This window comes from Columba livia, chromosome 1, assembly GCF_036013475.1.
Source record: "Columba livia isolate bColLiv1 breed racing homer chromosome 1, bColLiv1.pat.W.v2, whole genome shotgun sequence".
NCBI lineage: Eukaryota > Metazoa > Chordata > Aves > Columbiformes > Columbidae > Columba > Columba livia.
Genome location: NC_088602.1, coordinates 7,855,107 through 7,872,546, shown reverse-complemented (window position 1 = coordinate 7,872,546; position 17,440 = coordinate 7,855,107). Strand labels below are relative to the sequence as shown.

At 44.1% G+C, this 17,440-nt stretch overlaps 3 protein-coding genes and 1 long non-coding RNA gene across 21 annotated transcripts in view; 1 reads left to right on the top strand and 3 right to left on the bottom strand.

Moving 5' to 3' along the window:
- Nucleotides 1–1,985: 1,985 nt before the first annotated feature.
- CREBZF (CREB/ATF bZIP transcription factor) lies at nt 1,986–6,175 on the bottom strand. Its single transcript, XM_065049815.1, has 3 exons — nt 5,155–6,175; nt 4,387–4,464; nt 1,986–3,030 (listed from the first exon to the last, which is right to left on the bottom strand). Exons 1-2 carry the CDS (start codon nt 6,051–6,053, stop codon nt 4,416–4,418), a joined length of 948 nt encoding a protein of 315 aa, XP_064905887.1. The 5' UTR covers nt 6,054–6,175; the 3' UTR covers nt 1,986–3,030; nt 4,387–4,415.
- A 92-nt stretch (nt 6,176–6,267) lies between these two features.
- On the top strand, nt 6,268–14,432 carry LOC135578302 (uncharacterized). The gene is made up of 3 exons (XR_010469792.1): nt 6,268–7,742; nt 11,556–11,788; nt 14,302–14,432. It is a non-coding gene; the product is annotated as an uncharacterized LOC135578302 (long non-coding RNA).
- Nucleotides 9,263–11,409, bottom strand: CCDC89 (coiled-coil domain containing 89). The gene is given in 4 exon segments (XM_065049557.1): nt 9,263–9,527; nt 9,529–9,872; nt 9,874–10,408; nt 11,390–11,409. Coding segments are annotated over 4 exon segments (1,071 nt in total). The 3' UTR covers nt 9,263–9,355.
- SYTL2 (synaptotagmin like 2) overlaps nt 14,226–17,440 on the bottom strand; it is a 62,319-nt gene continuing 59,104 nt past the window's right edge. For all 18 annotated transcript variants that reach the window (XM_021298769.2, XM_021298773.2, XM_065049752.1 and 15 more), the window contains 3 exons: nt 17,279–17,378; nt 16,574–16,779; nt 14,226–15,426 (listed from right to left, as the gene is read on the bottom strand). In XM_021298769.2, the coding sequence (XP_021154444.2) occupies nt 15,281–15,426; nt 16,574–16,779; nt 17,279–17,378 (452 nt within the window). In that variant the 3' untranslated portion in view covers nt 14,226–15,280. The remainder of the gene's footprint in view (nt 15,427–16,573; nt 16,780–17,278; nt 17,379–17,440) is intronic.

Below are 17,440 nucleotides of genomic sequence, written 5' to 3'. Positions count from 1 at the left end.
TCCTGGACACCAAGATGCTGTCAGTAAATTCTAGCACGCTGGCACGTGAAGAAGTGCCCTCACAGGAATGTGGAAACGCTCCTTCTGTTCCCCCTTTCATAGGCTGAGCACAGTGCACCTTGTACAGCTCAACAAGTGAAAGGATGAGCTTTTACAAGTTGTTGGCCTCCTACCAGCTGTACCAAACTGCTCACAGATGCTGCCTCCCCGTTGGAAAATCTGAGTTAGTGCAGGTTTCAGTTGCATCCTTTACCAGCCAGTCGCAGACTAGGCATCACAATTTTTGTTGCATTTTTTTTGAAGAACGGCATGTGTCTAATGTACAGCCTCAACTGATGGACTTCTGACTACTCCAGGTCTGAACTACTGCCAAAAGAATAGCAAGAGAGCAGCTGTAGACAAGAATCAAAAAAGCACTAATTGTATCATCTATATGTACCATTTTTTATGCTGAATCTCAACATTACAATGTATTCCACAGCCCCCTGCAAATGACACCCTCATCTCCCCGTGCCCACCCCACTCCAGCTCCTGGCATCCTCCTGCTAATGAGCAAAGGCAGAATTATTTCTCTAAATCCGTGTATCCCATTAGACTGAGTGAAAAACTGTAGCATCAGCTACTGTCAACATACAATTTTAGACATTCTTTAAACATAGAGCCTGTCTGAACAACCCCCCCATACCTAATAAATCCCTGAGACATCTATAGCCTAATAGCAAACACAACACTATCAACAATATTGTTGATTCTAGCAGAAAATCTCTTTAACTACAAGCTCTAGAGAACATCAGTTTTTTAAAAAACATCAGTAAATTTACAAAAGGCTTTGTGTTTTGCAAAAGATCACAGGGAAAACTGATTGCAGTTTTGACAAGTGACATAAGAAATCTGTTAATCAGGGAGTACCAAGTGGTGCCAAGTGTTGGAGGATGGTTCCCTACATTTCCTTTGAGATCCTCTCTCCAGGCATCTAGAGATGCAGAAACACCAATTTGTTTTTTCCTCCTTGATGCTGCTCCACTATTCAGGGGAAAGAGAGAGAATTTAATTTACAGGGTACTAAGAGTCACAGCACTGGAGTTGAACTGTAAAGGACTAACAGAGAACCGTGCATGAAATTGTTTCTTGTTTAAACACTAAACATTCTTCAAGTGGCTGTCAGGTGGAGAAATACTGTTAAATGAAGGTAGCGCAGCCATGCAGTTTAACCCTGACGGCACTTGGTTCTGTGGTATGTACAGTTCAACAAACCAAATTTCAGTGCTGAACTGTATTTTCTACAACTGGAGGACAAAAAGGCAGAGCACGCGAGCATCTTTTTACACTTTTAAGCAATGTTGCAGACTGCTTTCACTAGAATGCCTGGGTGCTAGAATGCCAGCACGCTATTTCAACAGATAAAGTATTTAAAATTAATGGCAATCAAAGGCTACTGCACATGGCTCACTCTGGAGTTTTAAATAGGTCCTGTCCCTGCGACATCCACAAACCTTTTGTTACACTCCAGTGTTGAGCATGGAAATAACAATCTGATGAAAGATTATGGTTTAACAGCACATTATTAACTAATCATCAAACTTCAGAACCTAAAAATGGGACAGAAAGGAGGAAGATGCCAGTAGACCACAGAAGCATTTATCTAAGTATTCTACGCCTCCGTGGATTATTGATCAAAGACATCCACATCAATAAAATATTAAGAAAGGAAAACAACTGTAAAATAGAAGGAGTGGTGATTCTGAGAGTACAACTCTTATCTTCAGTTCAAGGAATAACACCTTCATTTTGTCCTCAACACAAAATTAAGTTAAAAGACAGATGAGTAAGAACGTTTCTCCTGCAAACCCTGATCCATTTTATCTTGTTTTCCAACAGATGACCCCCCACAGACAGCAGCAACAGCATTTTCCCCTTTCTGTTTTCCCATTTACTGTAATGAACCACTCAAAGCAAGGAGAGGAAAAAAAGTTTGAGCCCATAAATTGAAAGATCAACAAGTCTGATTTTATTATGATATTGTATTCTTATCTGGATGGCACATACTTACAAAGAAACATTTACAATATATTTTCAAGTATTAAGTTATGTCATTTCAAGGCTTCCACTTCAAAAAGCTACATTAATAATACACCATACAGATAGTACAGTTGGTTAGAGTTTCAAATAACTTCCTCTCCTCTATTTGGTTTAAATATGATTCAGTAGGCACTAGAAATGCCTGCAGCCACTTACTTTCTTGGGACTCAACTCTGTTCTTGTACCAGCATAAATCATTTTGCATGTCAGAAAATCAGCTACTCTTAGACACAGCTCACAGGTAGTTTCATGACTGGAGCGATGTGCAGGTTCACAACAGAGACCAGAACTAGGTCCCTGACCCCTACCATTTAGCAGTGATGCAAAAGGAAAGAATGCATGTTTAAGTTAACTTAAAAAACACTTCTGCACTGAAGTAACTGTAAAAATGCCATCGTAACATCCCATACTTGCTACATTAGTGTTTAGCTTTTCATCAAGCATGTTAAACTTCAAAATAAAGGATGTTCACGAAGTCTGTGCTAGGCAGACTGAGCCTGGGTTGAATTTAACTCAATTATTTCCATTTTGCGTATCAGTCAGTACAGGTCGGGATGGTTAACTCTGACCCCTGGGGCACTGGTATAACCCGTCAGTTAACGCGGGGTTACCCAACCCAAGACTGAAACTTTGAACAGTCCTGTTGATGCCACCACAGAGGTGTAAGGTAACACAGACCCCACTGATTCTCTTTTGTGCTGGTAATATACTCTGAACGGCTGGAATTCTGCATACAGTGGAGTAAAACCTGTTTGATAAGACATTGTCTTTTAAAAACATCATCTTGGATGACAGTAAATGATACCAGCATTCAACTTTTTTTTTTAAACCAAAGACAGCAAAAGCCCTGTTACCTCTTTATTCTCATTTCTGATACTACCTTTTAAAATAAAGCAGGAAATGTGGCCAGCAGCTGGTCCCGTCTCTTCTGCCCCAACACAGCTGAATCCACTTTAGCATAAAGAAAAACAAGGATGCTAAATACACATATACTTTTTCACACAGTGATGTTTCACAAAGAATCAAACTCGTCTTATATTGATGAACACTTGATTGGGTCTAGCACCAACAAAACAAATGACTAGGAGAAAACGCTTTCACCTTCTCTTTAGCCTTAAACCCAAAATTTAAGGCTTTAAGAAACAAGACTTCAAAAAACACTAAATAGAATCTTTTTTTAAAGTTACTAAATAAAACTGGTTTAGGAAAATCTATTCTTTGTGAAACCTCACTTTACATGTTATCATTTTCACAATCCTTCTTCCCCCAACTGACATACATATAAACAACCTAAATGTTATAATACAACTGAAAAAACAACCCACTCATTTTTGTGATAGAGAGAAACACTGCCTAGTACAAGAAAACACACGCTATTGTTTGGCAAACTATTTTTCCTCCTATCTCAGTTAATTATGGAGCATTTTTCAAATCATTAGCCTCAAGATATGTAATTTGCTCGTCTCCAAACTGTGCCTAATTATATAAAGGTATAGATTTCTGGATACTGTAAGAGGCTAAAATAAGAACTCTACAGTAAAATTAAGCACATGCATATACATGCAGTATCTTTAGAATTTAAAACTACATTGAAGTAACAGGAATTTCAGTGTGCATGGGCATAGAGATTACTTATGGGAAGCTAAAGTAACGAGTTACTTCGATGCACTGCATTCTTCAAACCGCAATTCTCGTTAGAGGTCCATGCAAAAAAAAAGTGACTCCTCTGCATTAGGATTCCACTGTACAGATATAACCACTGTTCAGGTTTCATTTAATCAGGCAAAACTCTGCGCCATGAATTAGAGCAAGCTAGAGAAAGACTTTTTAAAGGTACCGTGCATCCCTAACACTAGACAGTATTTTAAACCAACAGGTCACAAATTCTATTTTTTTTCCCATTTAAAAAGAAATTTACTTACACTTTTGGGACAGTGCCCTATGATAAAAGTCTGTAAATGTCACATTCCACTTATTAGCATATTTTCCCTTTTCAGCTCATCAGATATTTAGTTCAATGGAAAATTCCTATTTCAAATGGCATAAGCATTAATTTTTTAATTCAAAACATAGCTCATGTATTTGCTACTATGAGCATATTAATTTTAAAAAAGGAGAAGGGGAAAACAGCTAATTAGAATGACATGATTGTAATTTTCACTGTTAGTTATCATCCAGAGCTAGAAACATTTTGGCAGAGTAGGCCAAGGACCAGAGAAATCACTTCCTGAACCAGTCACCACAAGAGACTGGCATAAGCAAAGCAAACTGTCTGATACCGCATTATGGGAATATATTGATCCTTACCAGGTTGCGAGGTGGAAAACGACTGTTCTTTAACCCCTACACAACGGAGCCTGGCAGGGCAAGCACCTAAAAGAGAAACTGTCAGAGAGGTTTTAATAGTAATGTATAACTGAGATGCAGTACAATTTCATATGCATGCTTTCTTTTGCCGATCATTACTATTTTTTTTTCTTAAGTCTGTCCAGTGACGATGTCTTAATGAAGTTTTTGATTTGGTTTTCTAAGCAAGCATTTTTCAGCTCCTCAGGATAAGCAGGCTAGACATTATCTGACTCAAGACCGGGTAGTCAGCGTTATCTTTTACGGGCAACTGCGAAGCGGAACCGAGCACACCTTCATGCATCAGGTCGGCATGATCTTTCCACCCAAGCGCTGCAAACGGGCTCTGGCGGCACCTCTGCGTGTACACGCGCGTGTCAGTTTGCACGACAATTATCGCACTGCTGTACGCGGCTCTGCACGACTCTCCCAACAAACAGGCTCAGACCGCTACAATCCACACGCCAGGTGTACATGACCTTTAACCAAGGCCACCACCGGGCTCCCAATGTGCCGTTCGACAGATATTTTTTTGTCACTCTGGCCACTTAAGCGCCAGGTTCCCCTCCTCTGCATCTCCCCCAATACCACCCCATCACCACTGTACTTTTTTTTTATTATTATTTTTTCTTTCCTCCGCACCATCGCCTGCTTCCTCCACCACGACGCGAGGCCCCCCCTATAGGGACGAGAACCCCACGAGTACTTGCAGCAGGTACTTGACCCTACATTTTGAAGGAGGCCGCCGCTCGCCGAGCACAGATGGAGCAGAACTCCACCGACACCTGATCCCGGTCCACGTGGAGGCAGATCCCGCCGGGGGACACCCACTCCTCCTCCGGCTCCGCCGCCTCCTCCGGGCCGGCGGGCCGGGCGCTGGGCAAGGCGTAGTCGTGGTCGCTGCTCTCACCGGCGGGCTGGAGGTGCTGCTGGAGGTGCTGCTGGAGGCGGGGGCCGCCCGTGTCCCTGAAGAGGCTGGTGCTGAGCTGCAGCCCGCCGGCGCGGATCCCGGCCAGGCGGCTGAGGAGCTGGCCCAGGGCGCTCTGGTTCGCCAGCACGGCCCGCAGGTAACTGCTCTCCCGCTCCAGCTCTCGCAAGCGGCGGCTCAGGCCGCGGTTGCGGTCCCGGAGCTGGCGGTTCTCGGCAGCCAGGCCCTGGAGGCGGCTCTCCAGCCCCAGCACGTACTGCTTCTTCTTCAGCCGGTTCAGCCGCGCCGCCGCCGCCGCTTTCAGCCGGCTGCCGGTCCCGCCGCTCCGCCGCCCGGGCGCCGCCGGCCGCTGGCCCTGGCCCGGCGGGGGCAGCGGCTCCGGTTCCCCACAGAAACAGCCGCTCAGTTCCGCGTCCAGGTCCCAGTCCGGCCGGGCCGCCTCCAACAGGTCTCCCAGCTCCAGCCCCGGGAACCAGTCCTCTTGCTCCCACACCTCCAGCGGGACCCCGGGCGTCTCCGGCTCCTTCTCCTCCCGCCGCGGCGGCTGCTGTTGTTTGGGCCGCGCGGGGCCCGGATCCCCTTCCCCGCCGCCATCCCGCCCTCTCGGGGCCTGCCCCGCGCCGGCCAGCGGCCACACGGCGCCCGAGGGGCTGGCTCCGCCGGAGGAGGCCGCCAGCAGCTGGGTGAGGCTGTGGCGCATGGCGGCGGGCGGGCGGCGGCACCGGGCGGGCCGGGACCGGACCGAGCCGAGCCTGAGGAGAGCGGCGCGAGGCTGCGGCCCGGCGCTCCCGCCGCGGTGCCTGTCGGGAAGCGGCGCCCTCAGAGCGGGGGGAGCGGGAGGGGAGGGGGCGCCGCGCGGCTGCGCCCGCGCGCGGGAAACGGCGGCGGCGGCTGAGGGGAGATTATGGGGGTGGGCAAGGGGGTGTGCGGGGCTGTAACGGGGGCTGAGAGTCGGTGAAGGGTTTGGAGGGGAAGCCGTGTGAGGAGCGGCTGAAGTCACTTGGTTTGTTCAGCCTGGCAAAGAAGAGACTGAGGGGAGAGCTCATGGCGCCTACAGCTTCCTCACAAGGGGAGGAGGAGGGGCAGGCGCTCAGCTCTTCACTCTGGTGACCGGTGGCAGAATCTGAGGGAATGGCAGGAAGATGTGCCAGGGGAGATTTAGGTTGGACATGAGAAAAAGGTTCTTCCCCCAGAGGGTGCTGGACACTGAACAGGCTCCCCAGGGAGGTGTCACGGCCCCAAGCCTGACAGTGTTCAAGAAGAGACTGGACAACGTCCTCAGACACACGATGTGAACTGTGGGGTTGTCCTGTGCAGGGACAGGAGTTGGACTTGATGATCCTTGTGGGATCCTGCTCAGGACATTGTGTGATTCTGTGAGGGGTGAGGAGTGTATGTGGGGAGGTGTGTGTGGGGGAGATGAGGAGGTGTTGGGGTCTCTCACCCACAGATTCAGCTGGGGAACGGGGATGCCCCATGGGGCTGGCAGTGTTTTGGGGATTTTCCTGCCTGAGGGCAGCAGGGGCTGGGCTGGAGGTGTGTGGGGCTGTTCTGTCACAGTGAGTGGGTGACCCCAGCCCAGATTTAGACTGTTTAGGTACCTGGTTTTAAATGCTGGTGTAGTCACCAGAGGAAAATGGGCAGTCCTCACTTCCTATCAACTATTAGTAATTAGAGCAGCCAACTCAAGTCCTACTGTGTTCCTTCCTCTCAGAACATGGGCCTAGTACGTAGTCTGGGTCAGTTGCTGTTGACACTGCAGATGCCTGCATTTAGATTAATTTAACTTGCATGCAGGGTGGGCCCATCAGGGGAAAAAAGGCAGTCGAAAAGCAGGAGGCTGTGGTCCATAAAACTGGTGTGGAACCACACAGGAGCCAGGTCAAAGGGAAGGCTGTGGTTTGTCGTGCAGGACGGAGTAGAGCAGAACTTCTCATCTGGCACTGTGCGGGTTCAAGGAGAGTCTGGAGAAGTTCAGAAGACAAGTCTGGTGATAGTTACTACTTCCTTGTAAAACACGTCTGCTTTGTTAAGTCCTTCAGATGAACTTGTCACAAGCTGCAGGATCTTCTGGCCGTTTCTGAGCATGGGGCTTGAGTTACGAAGTTTGACATGGTGCTGCAGCTTCGTAGACGCTCAGAACTGAGAGCTGCCTGAACAACTGGGCACAGCATTGCGTCACCCCGTGACTTACACACATGGGAAAGAACTTGGAGAGCTCTTGAAGCAGCTGCCTACAGCCCAGGTGGGGGATGATGCCATTTGGCCTATCATGGGGTATTTTGTTGGAGACTTAAAGAGCAGGAGCTGTAATTCAGCAGCCAAAAATCTCCTTTGCTGGGAGAAAGGCAAGAGAGAGGAGGATGCCTCTGTCCCACAGTGCTGACAGGTAAGGGGAAGATTTTTGTCCAAAAACTGCCAGACATACACCCTTCCATTTTGTGCATCACTGCTTTTTACAGGAAACACCGAAAAAACAGAAAACACTTAAACTGGTGGAGCATCTAGAACCTCAACCTGTTTCAAAGATTATTGAAATCACTCCAAAGACCTGTCAATTTATTTGAGCTGAACAGTGACATAATATTAAATAAGACTGAAACAACTGTAGAAACCCACAAGACTACTGGACAACTATACACAATAATTTGTTTGAATACCATCTCTTGTGTGATATTAGTTTTGACCTGTTAAGTTGCTGAATCATGGCTGTTCCTGACATAGACACTGCAAGGTGGGATTTCTTTCGTGGAGCTTTGGTGTTACCTCTTAAATGGTCAACCTCTGTTGAACTTCAAGGGAGAATCAAACACATAAGACTCAGGGTTTGAGCATTTGTCCATCTTGGAAAATAATGTGGTTTTAACTTTAAAAAATTAAAACCTTTGTTACAGCAAAGGTTAGGACCAAATAAATTGAAACTTTGATTTCCCACCCTCATCTTTCATATTGCAGGTTTGACTAGTGCAACAATCCCTGTTCAAATTTAACAGTGTAGATCTTACATAAAAGTCTAACAAAGAAAGAGGCTACAGAACAGTCCTTGGAGGAGGATGTTAACTGGTAAATAACAGAGAAATCAGAAGACGGTCTGTGGCAGATGCACACCCCTTCTTTCCCCCTCCCTTCCTTCGATATGGAAGGTGCAGACACATCTCCCACCTGCCCCTCTCCTGCAATGGGGTTAACAGCTTTTTTTGTTTTAACCCCAGAACCCGCTGATCAGGGTCATTAAGAGAGAGGAAGAGGGGGTGCAGAGGTGCCAAGGAGCCACTGGACGCCCACAGCCAGAGTGGGGGTGCTTAGAAGCTTCAGGACACCCCACAGCCAGAGTGGGGGTGCAGAGAAGCTTCTGGTATGTCTACAGTCAGATCTGACAAAGCTATATAAACGGGACCCCCGACGAGGTCAGCCGCCGGTTGTGCGGACCTCTTGGAGCTCGGGCCAAAGTGTGCGGCCGAGAGCCCTCCCCCTTAGGCAGGATGGCTGCCTAAGGTAATCTGGGACCAGGATTCCCCCCACTGAGCCACGTGGGTGAGTGATAAAATTTTCTTTAATAATTCCTCGCAGGATCGCAGGTGCTTATTCCATGCTTAAATATAAGCATGTGTATTTTCTTTAATAATTCCTTGCCAGATTCAGGCAAGCGTATACTTTTCCTGGAGTTAGGGACGGCTCTGGCATTGTTTTTGGTGAGCCATGTGTATGCACACCGTGGATCTCCATTGTTATTATTTGCTGCACCTTTAATAATTAACTCGACTGATGCTCGAACCTGTATTTATGTCACTATTGGAGAGCTAAAACCCCGTCTTCCACCGGTTGGACTTTCTTCCACTGCTGGACTTTCTTTACCGAATAAAAATTTGTTTTGGACCCTGCTGTCCATCTAAACTGACTTTGGGGTGCCTTCGTGACACGGTCTTATAGAGAGGAACAAAACACAGTAGTGTGTTGTAATAGAGGCACCTGCCGAGCCGAGAACAGAACAGAAAGCTGCAGTTATGCAATAAAATGATGGAGTTTGACGTTCAGCGCTTTTTCTTTAGTCAATAAACCTGTGCTGTGCTTGCTGTAAGCATCAAGCTACAGCGAGAGCTCGTGGTGAGCCCGCTTGCTGCTTTCCAGCTGTTGTTGGAGCTCTTGGACCTTTGGATCATTGTCCGCTGAGGCACTTTCCTGCTCTCTGCCTGGCTTGTTCTGCCGTCTCCAGCTTCTTCCCCAGCTGCCGAGTTTCCTGATGCTTATCTTGCAGAGCCTTGCCCCTCTCCATGGCCAGGCTCAGGAGTCGCTCCTTCTCGTTTGCCCTCTCCAGCTTGGCTTGCAGCTTGCTGCCCCAAGCCCTCTGCTGACTTTGTGCCTGCTCAACCCATGCAAGAGTTTGTTGGTGCTTCTCTTGAGGTTTTGTACCTGTTTTTTTAGGAAATCAACTTCCCAGCCATTAGGCACTTGCTTGCTGGTTCTGAGCTTCCAGCAGCTCATTTTCTCGCTCCTGGGCTCTGCGACTCTCGTAAGCACATATTTTTCTGTAAGGACTCAACCTGCTGCAAGAGCTTTCCGGGCTGGGCAGCAAGCTGGAGCACTTTGGCTTCCTTCTCCCTCCCAGCCTGGCTGAAGAGCTTCTCATTCTCCTGCCACAGGCACTTATTCTCCTCCCACAGCTGCATATGCTGTTTTCTGTGTTCATTCTTGAACTGGACCATTTGCTCATGGCTTTTGGCCAGATCCATGAAACACTTCTCCAAATACTGAATCCGTTGCATCTGGCTTTTCATTTTCACAGCATCTTCTGTCCTCAGGTTCTCCAGCTCCACGTTGAGCTGCTCCAGGCCTCTGCAGCGTTTGCGTGCATCGTCTGCTTTTTTCTTCAGTATACAGATGAGGTGATGCTGCTGTTCCAGGTGTGAATGCAGCAGAGCCCTCTTGCTCTTCTCTTCGGGGCTCTCAGAGAGTTCCTCCAGGCCTTTTGTCAGATCTTCCATGCCTTTGTCCATCTCTGGGTCACTTCTGGGGTTGGCCATCCCCACCTCTCTCTCATCCTGAGCCACGGAGCCCCTGTCTCACGCGAAGATGAGACAAAATTTTACAGTGATTGCCTTTTTTTAGTGACATTCAGCATAATTAAACGGTACCCAATGGTTACGTGGCCACCACCACTGCCAGAAGCTGCAGGAGTTCTTCTGGAAGTCCAGAGAATGCAAACGCAAAGAATTGTGGCTTAGTATTTATGCAAGCCTATTCATTTGCTGATTAGTAGCTTTGCTAATTATTCTTCTCAAAGCGCTGTTGTTGTAGCTACAAGAAGTACTATTATATTTAAGTAAAAAGCTTGCAAGTGATAAAGCTGTAAATAATTCCTTAAGCAATCATTTTCCTCTGCCTTTATTTTCTCCTACAGATTTGGTATTATAAATGCAAGTAAAACATGGAGAGTTACATCAACTTCTAATTGACTTATGCAATTTGAATAGTATATTGTTCCATAAAAATAACTGAATGGCTTTATCCCATGCTTAGAGATTTATGAATAAAAGATCTATACAATGCTAATAATTACTGAATACCCTGTGATATAAAGACTTTGTGCCTGGAGAAGTGGTTCATCATTTGAGTTTTGACACTGATTTGCTGCATTATTTTAGGTATGTAGTTTTAAAAGTCTAGTTCCTCATGAGAAAATAAGGGAAATGTTTGTATTACATTGGGTCCAAAATGGTTGTTGGTGCTTAATCATACAGTGTGCTACCAAGACATATGAAAAGTCAGCCTAAAACTGATCTACAAGTTCTTGATTTAGACACATCTGGAACTACGCAGCACATTAAACAGCGTGTTGAGAACCACATTTTGTGAATTCCTGGGCTTTGACTGGAGAAGATAAGACATGGGAAGGAGCCACCTTAAAGGAAGGATGAAAAATAACATATAGCCAAAGTAAATTCATGCCTGTAGAGCATGGAGCATTTCAGAGCTGCACAGCGGTGACCATTGGTTGGGACACTACCACTGTCTTGCAGTTCCTGCTGCTGCAGCTACCTTGGATCCTGCCAAAACATTTGGAAAAACAGAGGAGAGGGGGATGGACTGAAAGGTTGAGGCTGTTCAGTGGAAACACAGTGAAAAGCAGGGTTTAATAGGAGGAAAGTGTTTTCTTACCAGGTGTTTTCTTTCCCCTGGCCCTTTGCTGTCACTCCTGCTGCAGGGTTTACTGTCTCGTGGAGATAAGAAGCTGAATTCAGTCAGCCCAGGGCTCATGTCTTTGTCTGGCAGTGTGGCTGAAGGAGCTGGGAAGCTTTTTTAACAAACAAACACTGCCGACACTTCAGATTTGGGAAAGGAAAGAGGATTTTCACAAGTCTGAAGAACGCCCCTGTCTTGGCTTGTGCCAGAGGAGATCCCAAGGGCAGGCTCTGACCTTCTCAGAACATGCTGAAGGTACCAAATCTGGGTATTTATTCCAGCTGAATAAAGTCACAAGTTGTTCAGGGCAAGGGCAGTTAAAGAAAATACGATAGAAAAGGAAAAAATGAATGTAGCTGGAAGGAAAAAGTTGGTGCATGTTTTTTGACTCCACTGGAAAAGGACACGAAGCAAAGAGGAGTGAGTGATGTGGGTGAAGGATACGAAGCAAACAAGGCAAGTACAGGATCTTTCAAAATGGGTAAAATCAGAGGGATGTGAGTTCGTAGAATCATAGAATGGAAAAGGATTTAATAGAATAGTTACTGCAGCAGCTCAGGTTTGGAGCCTTCCTTGTAGAAATGGGAGGTAGAAACAGGAATGGGAAATTGCAGAACACAGAACATGAGAGCTGGGATTTCAAAACACTTGGTTTATCAGAAGTGAAAATGGTGTTATTTGGAACACATACAGGCACATATATGTTTATGTGTGCTCCAAAAAACACCCAATCTGGGCTAAAGCCAAAGATGAGCGGGTAAAGTGAAACAGAGAAAAAAGAAGCAGGGAAGCCTTGTGTTTCTCCCCTTTGTTTCTCTTTATACATAAAGATATTCTAGGAGCATGGCTGCTTCGTCATAACAGAGAACTGGAATTAAGAATCAAAGCACAGATATTAATTTATCAAACTGCCCCTTAGTAATGAACTACACACATTTAAAGTTTGGTTATAGATGACTGAAACCTTTCCTTTTGACTGTAGAGCAAAGAAACTACTTTCTTGAAACTTTTTGCCCTAATCAGCTTCATACACTTGCATTTCTCTATCAACATATAATCAACTTGGAACATACTACTGTAGAGAGGAATGACTATGAATTTTCTGGAAAGCTGTATTTATTATGTGAACCACATTCAAAGGAATATTAAAAAAAAAACAATAACTTTTTTAAAAAGTAAATTTTGCATGACTTCAGTTAGATATTTTCAATTCAGAGTTCCTGCTGCTTTACATGATTAGATGTAGCCATTACCTTTCAAGCACCTTTTAATAAATCAACACAATATCCTTTAACAGGAGCTGAAATTGCACTGTTTCTACTCTATAATTAAATCCTACAGCATGCATGGGGTAATCAAAGTACTTTTTCCACTAACAAAGCAGGTTGGTTTGTCATCTTCCCCTCTGAAGTCCATCCCACCAGGACAGCCTTGACTTTTACTGGGTATGACAACAGTAAAACAGTAAAACTATAAGCACAGCTACTAGAGCTCTGCTGAAAATCTTTAAGTTGAAGATCTATAGCTTGATGCAGACTCCATGGCAGACTAACAATGAGAAAAATAACTTTAAAACATCTGGTGTTAAGTGCTATTATACGTCTCAAAGGCAGTGCTCTGAATGCCTCTGCTGGCCTCCTGTAAATGTGGACGCACAAGGATGACTCCTTTTGTCTGTGGTGGCAACTGTCCTTATTGTTTGTTATAGTTTACCTGTAATAGTCTCCAGGTATTAAAAAGGTCTTAAAAATTAGGAAGGAGCACTGAACTTTTGTGCTAAAAGGCCCCTTTTGTTACTTGGCTCAGTTTCTTGGTTAATCTAGATGAGTACGTAATACCGCTGTGTCATACTAGTTAATCACACTAATTAATTACAAGTGCAGTGCACAAGTAAATGCTCATGTTCAGGTAGCTTTTTGAAATCAAAACTGTGTTTTGATCTGTTTAGCATAGCGTTAAGCAGTGTCTCTTGAGATAATGAGAAAATGCTGTTTCTGGCTGTAGGGTGGTTCAAGAGCAGTTAAATACAAGGTGTTCTATTTGACCAACAGATAAGGAGATCGACATTGTCACAAACCAAATATTTTGATGGTAGGCAAGTTTAACTACCAAAATTTGATACAGCATAGAACACAGCAGATGAGATGACACTTGCCAGCAAACCCTTTTAGGAGTGGCTATTTAAGAATACTCTGCCATTTAACTACAAATCCCTTGTTCTGAAGCGTAGTACGCACGTTGTTCCCTAGTCATACAAGAACAATGTTCTGTATGTATCTGGCAAAGCAGAATCTGTACCAGCTGCCAGTCTCATCCAGAACACCCAAAGCAATAAGATATCCTGACTGACAACTCCTTTTGGCTTTTGTGAACTCTACAGACTGCCTGGGTGCTTAGAGAAAAAGCGGCTTCCCCAGCAGGCTGAATAGCACCATCCGTTCCTTTTTCCATTCATAGTGTGCAATAAATACCAAGTAGTATTTAAATTTTTGTGCTTAAGTGAAACAACTTAGTTGGAGCTGTGAAGAGCCCCCTTCTCCTCTTTATTCTACCTGAGGTGCAAGATTTCACCAGCTTCTAGACCTACACAGTTGGAGCAAATAGATGTGCATTGATTTTCAGAAATGTTTTCTGTCTGCGTTTTGTTATATAGATGACAAACCACTGGGTTTTAATAAACACTGAATTCCTATTTAGCTTTAATAGACTGCTTTTATTAAAAAAAAAAAGTAATACATTTTGTATTTTATGCATTTATCTTCCTGTAGCAGCATGCATTTCTGCAAGTGCTACATTCCAGTCCTGTTTCCTGTGCTGCAAAGCTAAACCAAGGCCAGAATCCCAGCGTTCTCCTAACGGTGGCGCTGAATCACAGATAAATTGAGCTAATAGATACAGGTGAGTACACTTTACAGAATAAATACCCAAACAACATATTTGCCATCTCTAAAATTGGCAGGTTTAGATCCTTTAGAGTAGCATTTGAATAAAAAAAAGTTAAAAGTTTGACCTCTAGGCCTCCTGCATTTATGAGTAAGGTTTGTGTACTAGCAAGACTATTAATGCTTATAAGTAAACTTCTGATAACCCTGATTCTTTATAGTACATTGGAACTAACAGTCCTCTGCCCCTCGCAGAATACAACACCGACAGTACCGCTTCTTGCATGCTGCATTCATCATGGAAGTGACTTTCATATCCTAGAAAAGTAGAACTACAGATAAAGGAACTTAAAAAAAATTAATCTTCATATTAATTTTTCTCACTGGAGAGATGTGATGTGGCCTAACAAGGATACAGACATGTATTAATGAGCATGAACAAAATGCAACCTTATTAATAACACTTCATGTGCAATCCTAGAAGTGTACAGAAAGAGTTGATTTTATTTTTTTCCTGGTAATTTAGATTATTTAATTTAGATTATTTAAGGCATCAGCAAGACTTCAGTTCAGCAACACAAGCATCCAGGTGTCACAGCTACCTCTGCCACTGAGTTCTGTGAGTGCCTCCTTTCTTGAAGTCTTTTTCAGTGAGTAAGCATAAAATAATCCTTAAATTTACATAATAATCTGCAGGCAGAAGTTTAATTTGAAATACAAAGTGACACTTGACAGCACAAAACCAGAACAGCAATGGAGCAGAGACCGTACAAAAAGCTACTGTGTTCCTCTTCCAAGTTTCACCCCCACACATTTAATTTCATTCCCAAGGTTTCTTTTTGACACTAGCAATTAAAAAGCCACCTTATTTCGTCAATTTTGCAACCATTAGCATCCTGAGAGGTAGTGTGTCTTCTATCCATGTGTTTGGTGAGTTCATCATCTTCTCCCAAAGGGCAGTTTCATCAGAAGTAGAATCCATCCAGTCTACTGTAGTTCCATAGCTTTTACCTAGAAAAATGTCAGTTTTAAGAGAAACATCAATCACTTGATATGCTGCAGCGTTGAGAGCAGACAACCCCATTTGCCTGTCTTCTAAACCAGCTTCACCTCCTCAGGTGGCTGACCTAATGCTTTGAAGATCCAGTTCTACATTTTTACACTTGAACGATTCTCTCAAATACAATTACGGACAGTTTCACATGGAAGCTTTGTCATCTTTCTCCACGCTTTTTTTCCTTGTTATCCTTTTTGTCACAGTCCCAAGGAGAAAGATGTACAGATGATTAACAGACGAGAGGGTTTAAGAATAAAACAGGACACTGATTTTGTACTGAAATACAACTTTGGGTAATCTAAAATTCAAACTAAGATTTACTATCCTAATTTGTATTTGAGATTATTTTGGTGAACCCTGCAACAAGTTATTTGGAAAAAGTAATTTTTTTCTTGTATTTGTTTGAAAAGACTCCAAACATCTTCCAGGAATGGAGTCATCATCCCTGGAGATGTTTAAAAGGCATTTAGATAAGGTTCTTCGGGACATGGTTTAGTGGTTGGACTTGATGATCCTGAGGGTCTCTTCCAACTGAAATGATTCTATGATTCCCCTCAGACCAGAGAGGATAATGAAAGGGACAAATGTAATGATACGGAAAACATACAGTTCTTCTATCTGCACATCTTATATTGCCTTTATGCTAATAACTTGTTTGCATTTTTAAGTTTTCCTATCCAGTGTCTTCAAATCTTACCATGTGTTCCTGATCTATCCTTTTATCTCCACCCAATACCGTCTTTACACCATGCGCCTAGTTTTTGCATGTGTAAGTCTGTAAGATGTTATTAAGATTTTGGGTACAGGAATAGCATATTCTTGTACTTGAAACAATAGCAGATACAATGTATGGGCAGACAAGGAGATACTTCCAATATTTCGCCTTGTCAGTCATCCTAACCCACATAACACTACTGTTATTTACATGGCGAGATCTGTGCTGAAGAATAGGTAAGAATAGGTAAGTTACTGAATAAAACTCTTCAGTAAATGAATAACTGAAAGGCTGTTCAGTGATCTTTAGAGAAAGAGAAGAAATGGAAAGGAAGAGGGGGGAAAAAAGAAAAGACTGTATTTTGTAAATTAAGGATTATCCAGTACCTGTTCCAAGGCCTATCCTGAGACCTCCCAGAAAGTGGTTGGCCAGTTTGTTGTGGTCCCAGACTGTGAGTTCTACACAGGCTTCTCTCAGATCTTCTGGTCTAAAGCCATCATAGACCATGGTGTGGTTGAATACCGGGTTTGTGGTTTTTGCCACTGTTCTTGTTTTCTGGCGACTTTTTCTGCTCGTATCTGGAAGAATGGTACTTCGGAAAGAGAAAGCATTGTCAGTTTGCACTAGCACAGCATCACCTGCATTAAACATAGTGAATAGACAAAAAACTACTGATTACACCATCCTTTCAACGTTAGAACGTGACTGAAGATGCGATGCTTTAGCATCATAGAGACTAATTCAAAAGGTCATATTCTCAGTCCCAAGAAATACTGGCGGTGTGTACCCACCCTTGTGCTTCAGAGGATGGAAGGGAAGGAGAAGTCAGGTGGGGACGAGGCACAAAAGAGTTTATTTGCTGTATTGTCACTAATGACGTTGAAACCTCTGTTGCCGGCGGAGTTTTCCCAACCATCTTGTTATTCTCATCTCTTTACGTTTTTAGTGTTTTTGTGGAAAGGAAGAAGGAAGAAATACAACTATGCTTCTCACTTCTATCTCTTCCCATGATTTGCTAAGCTAAACCATGCTCTTGCAGCCAGTAGCATTTTAAGGCCACCGCATGTGATGACTTCAACCACAGTTCTTACCACTTAACAAAAGAGTTGAGCCTGTTGCCTCTCAGGAGGGGAAGGTCACGACATTCCTTTACCCAGATGTGCACCTCACCAGTAGATGAAGCCTTCTTTCCTGTAAAAATAAATGAAACAATACCTCTAATTAAGCCTTGTAGATCCCTCCCAAAGGTAATT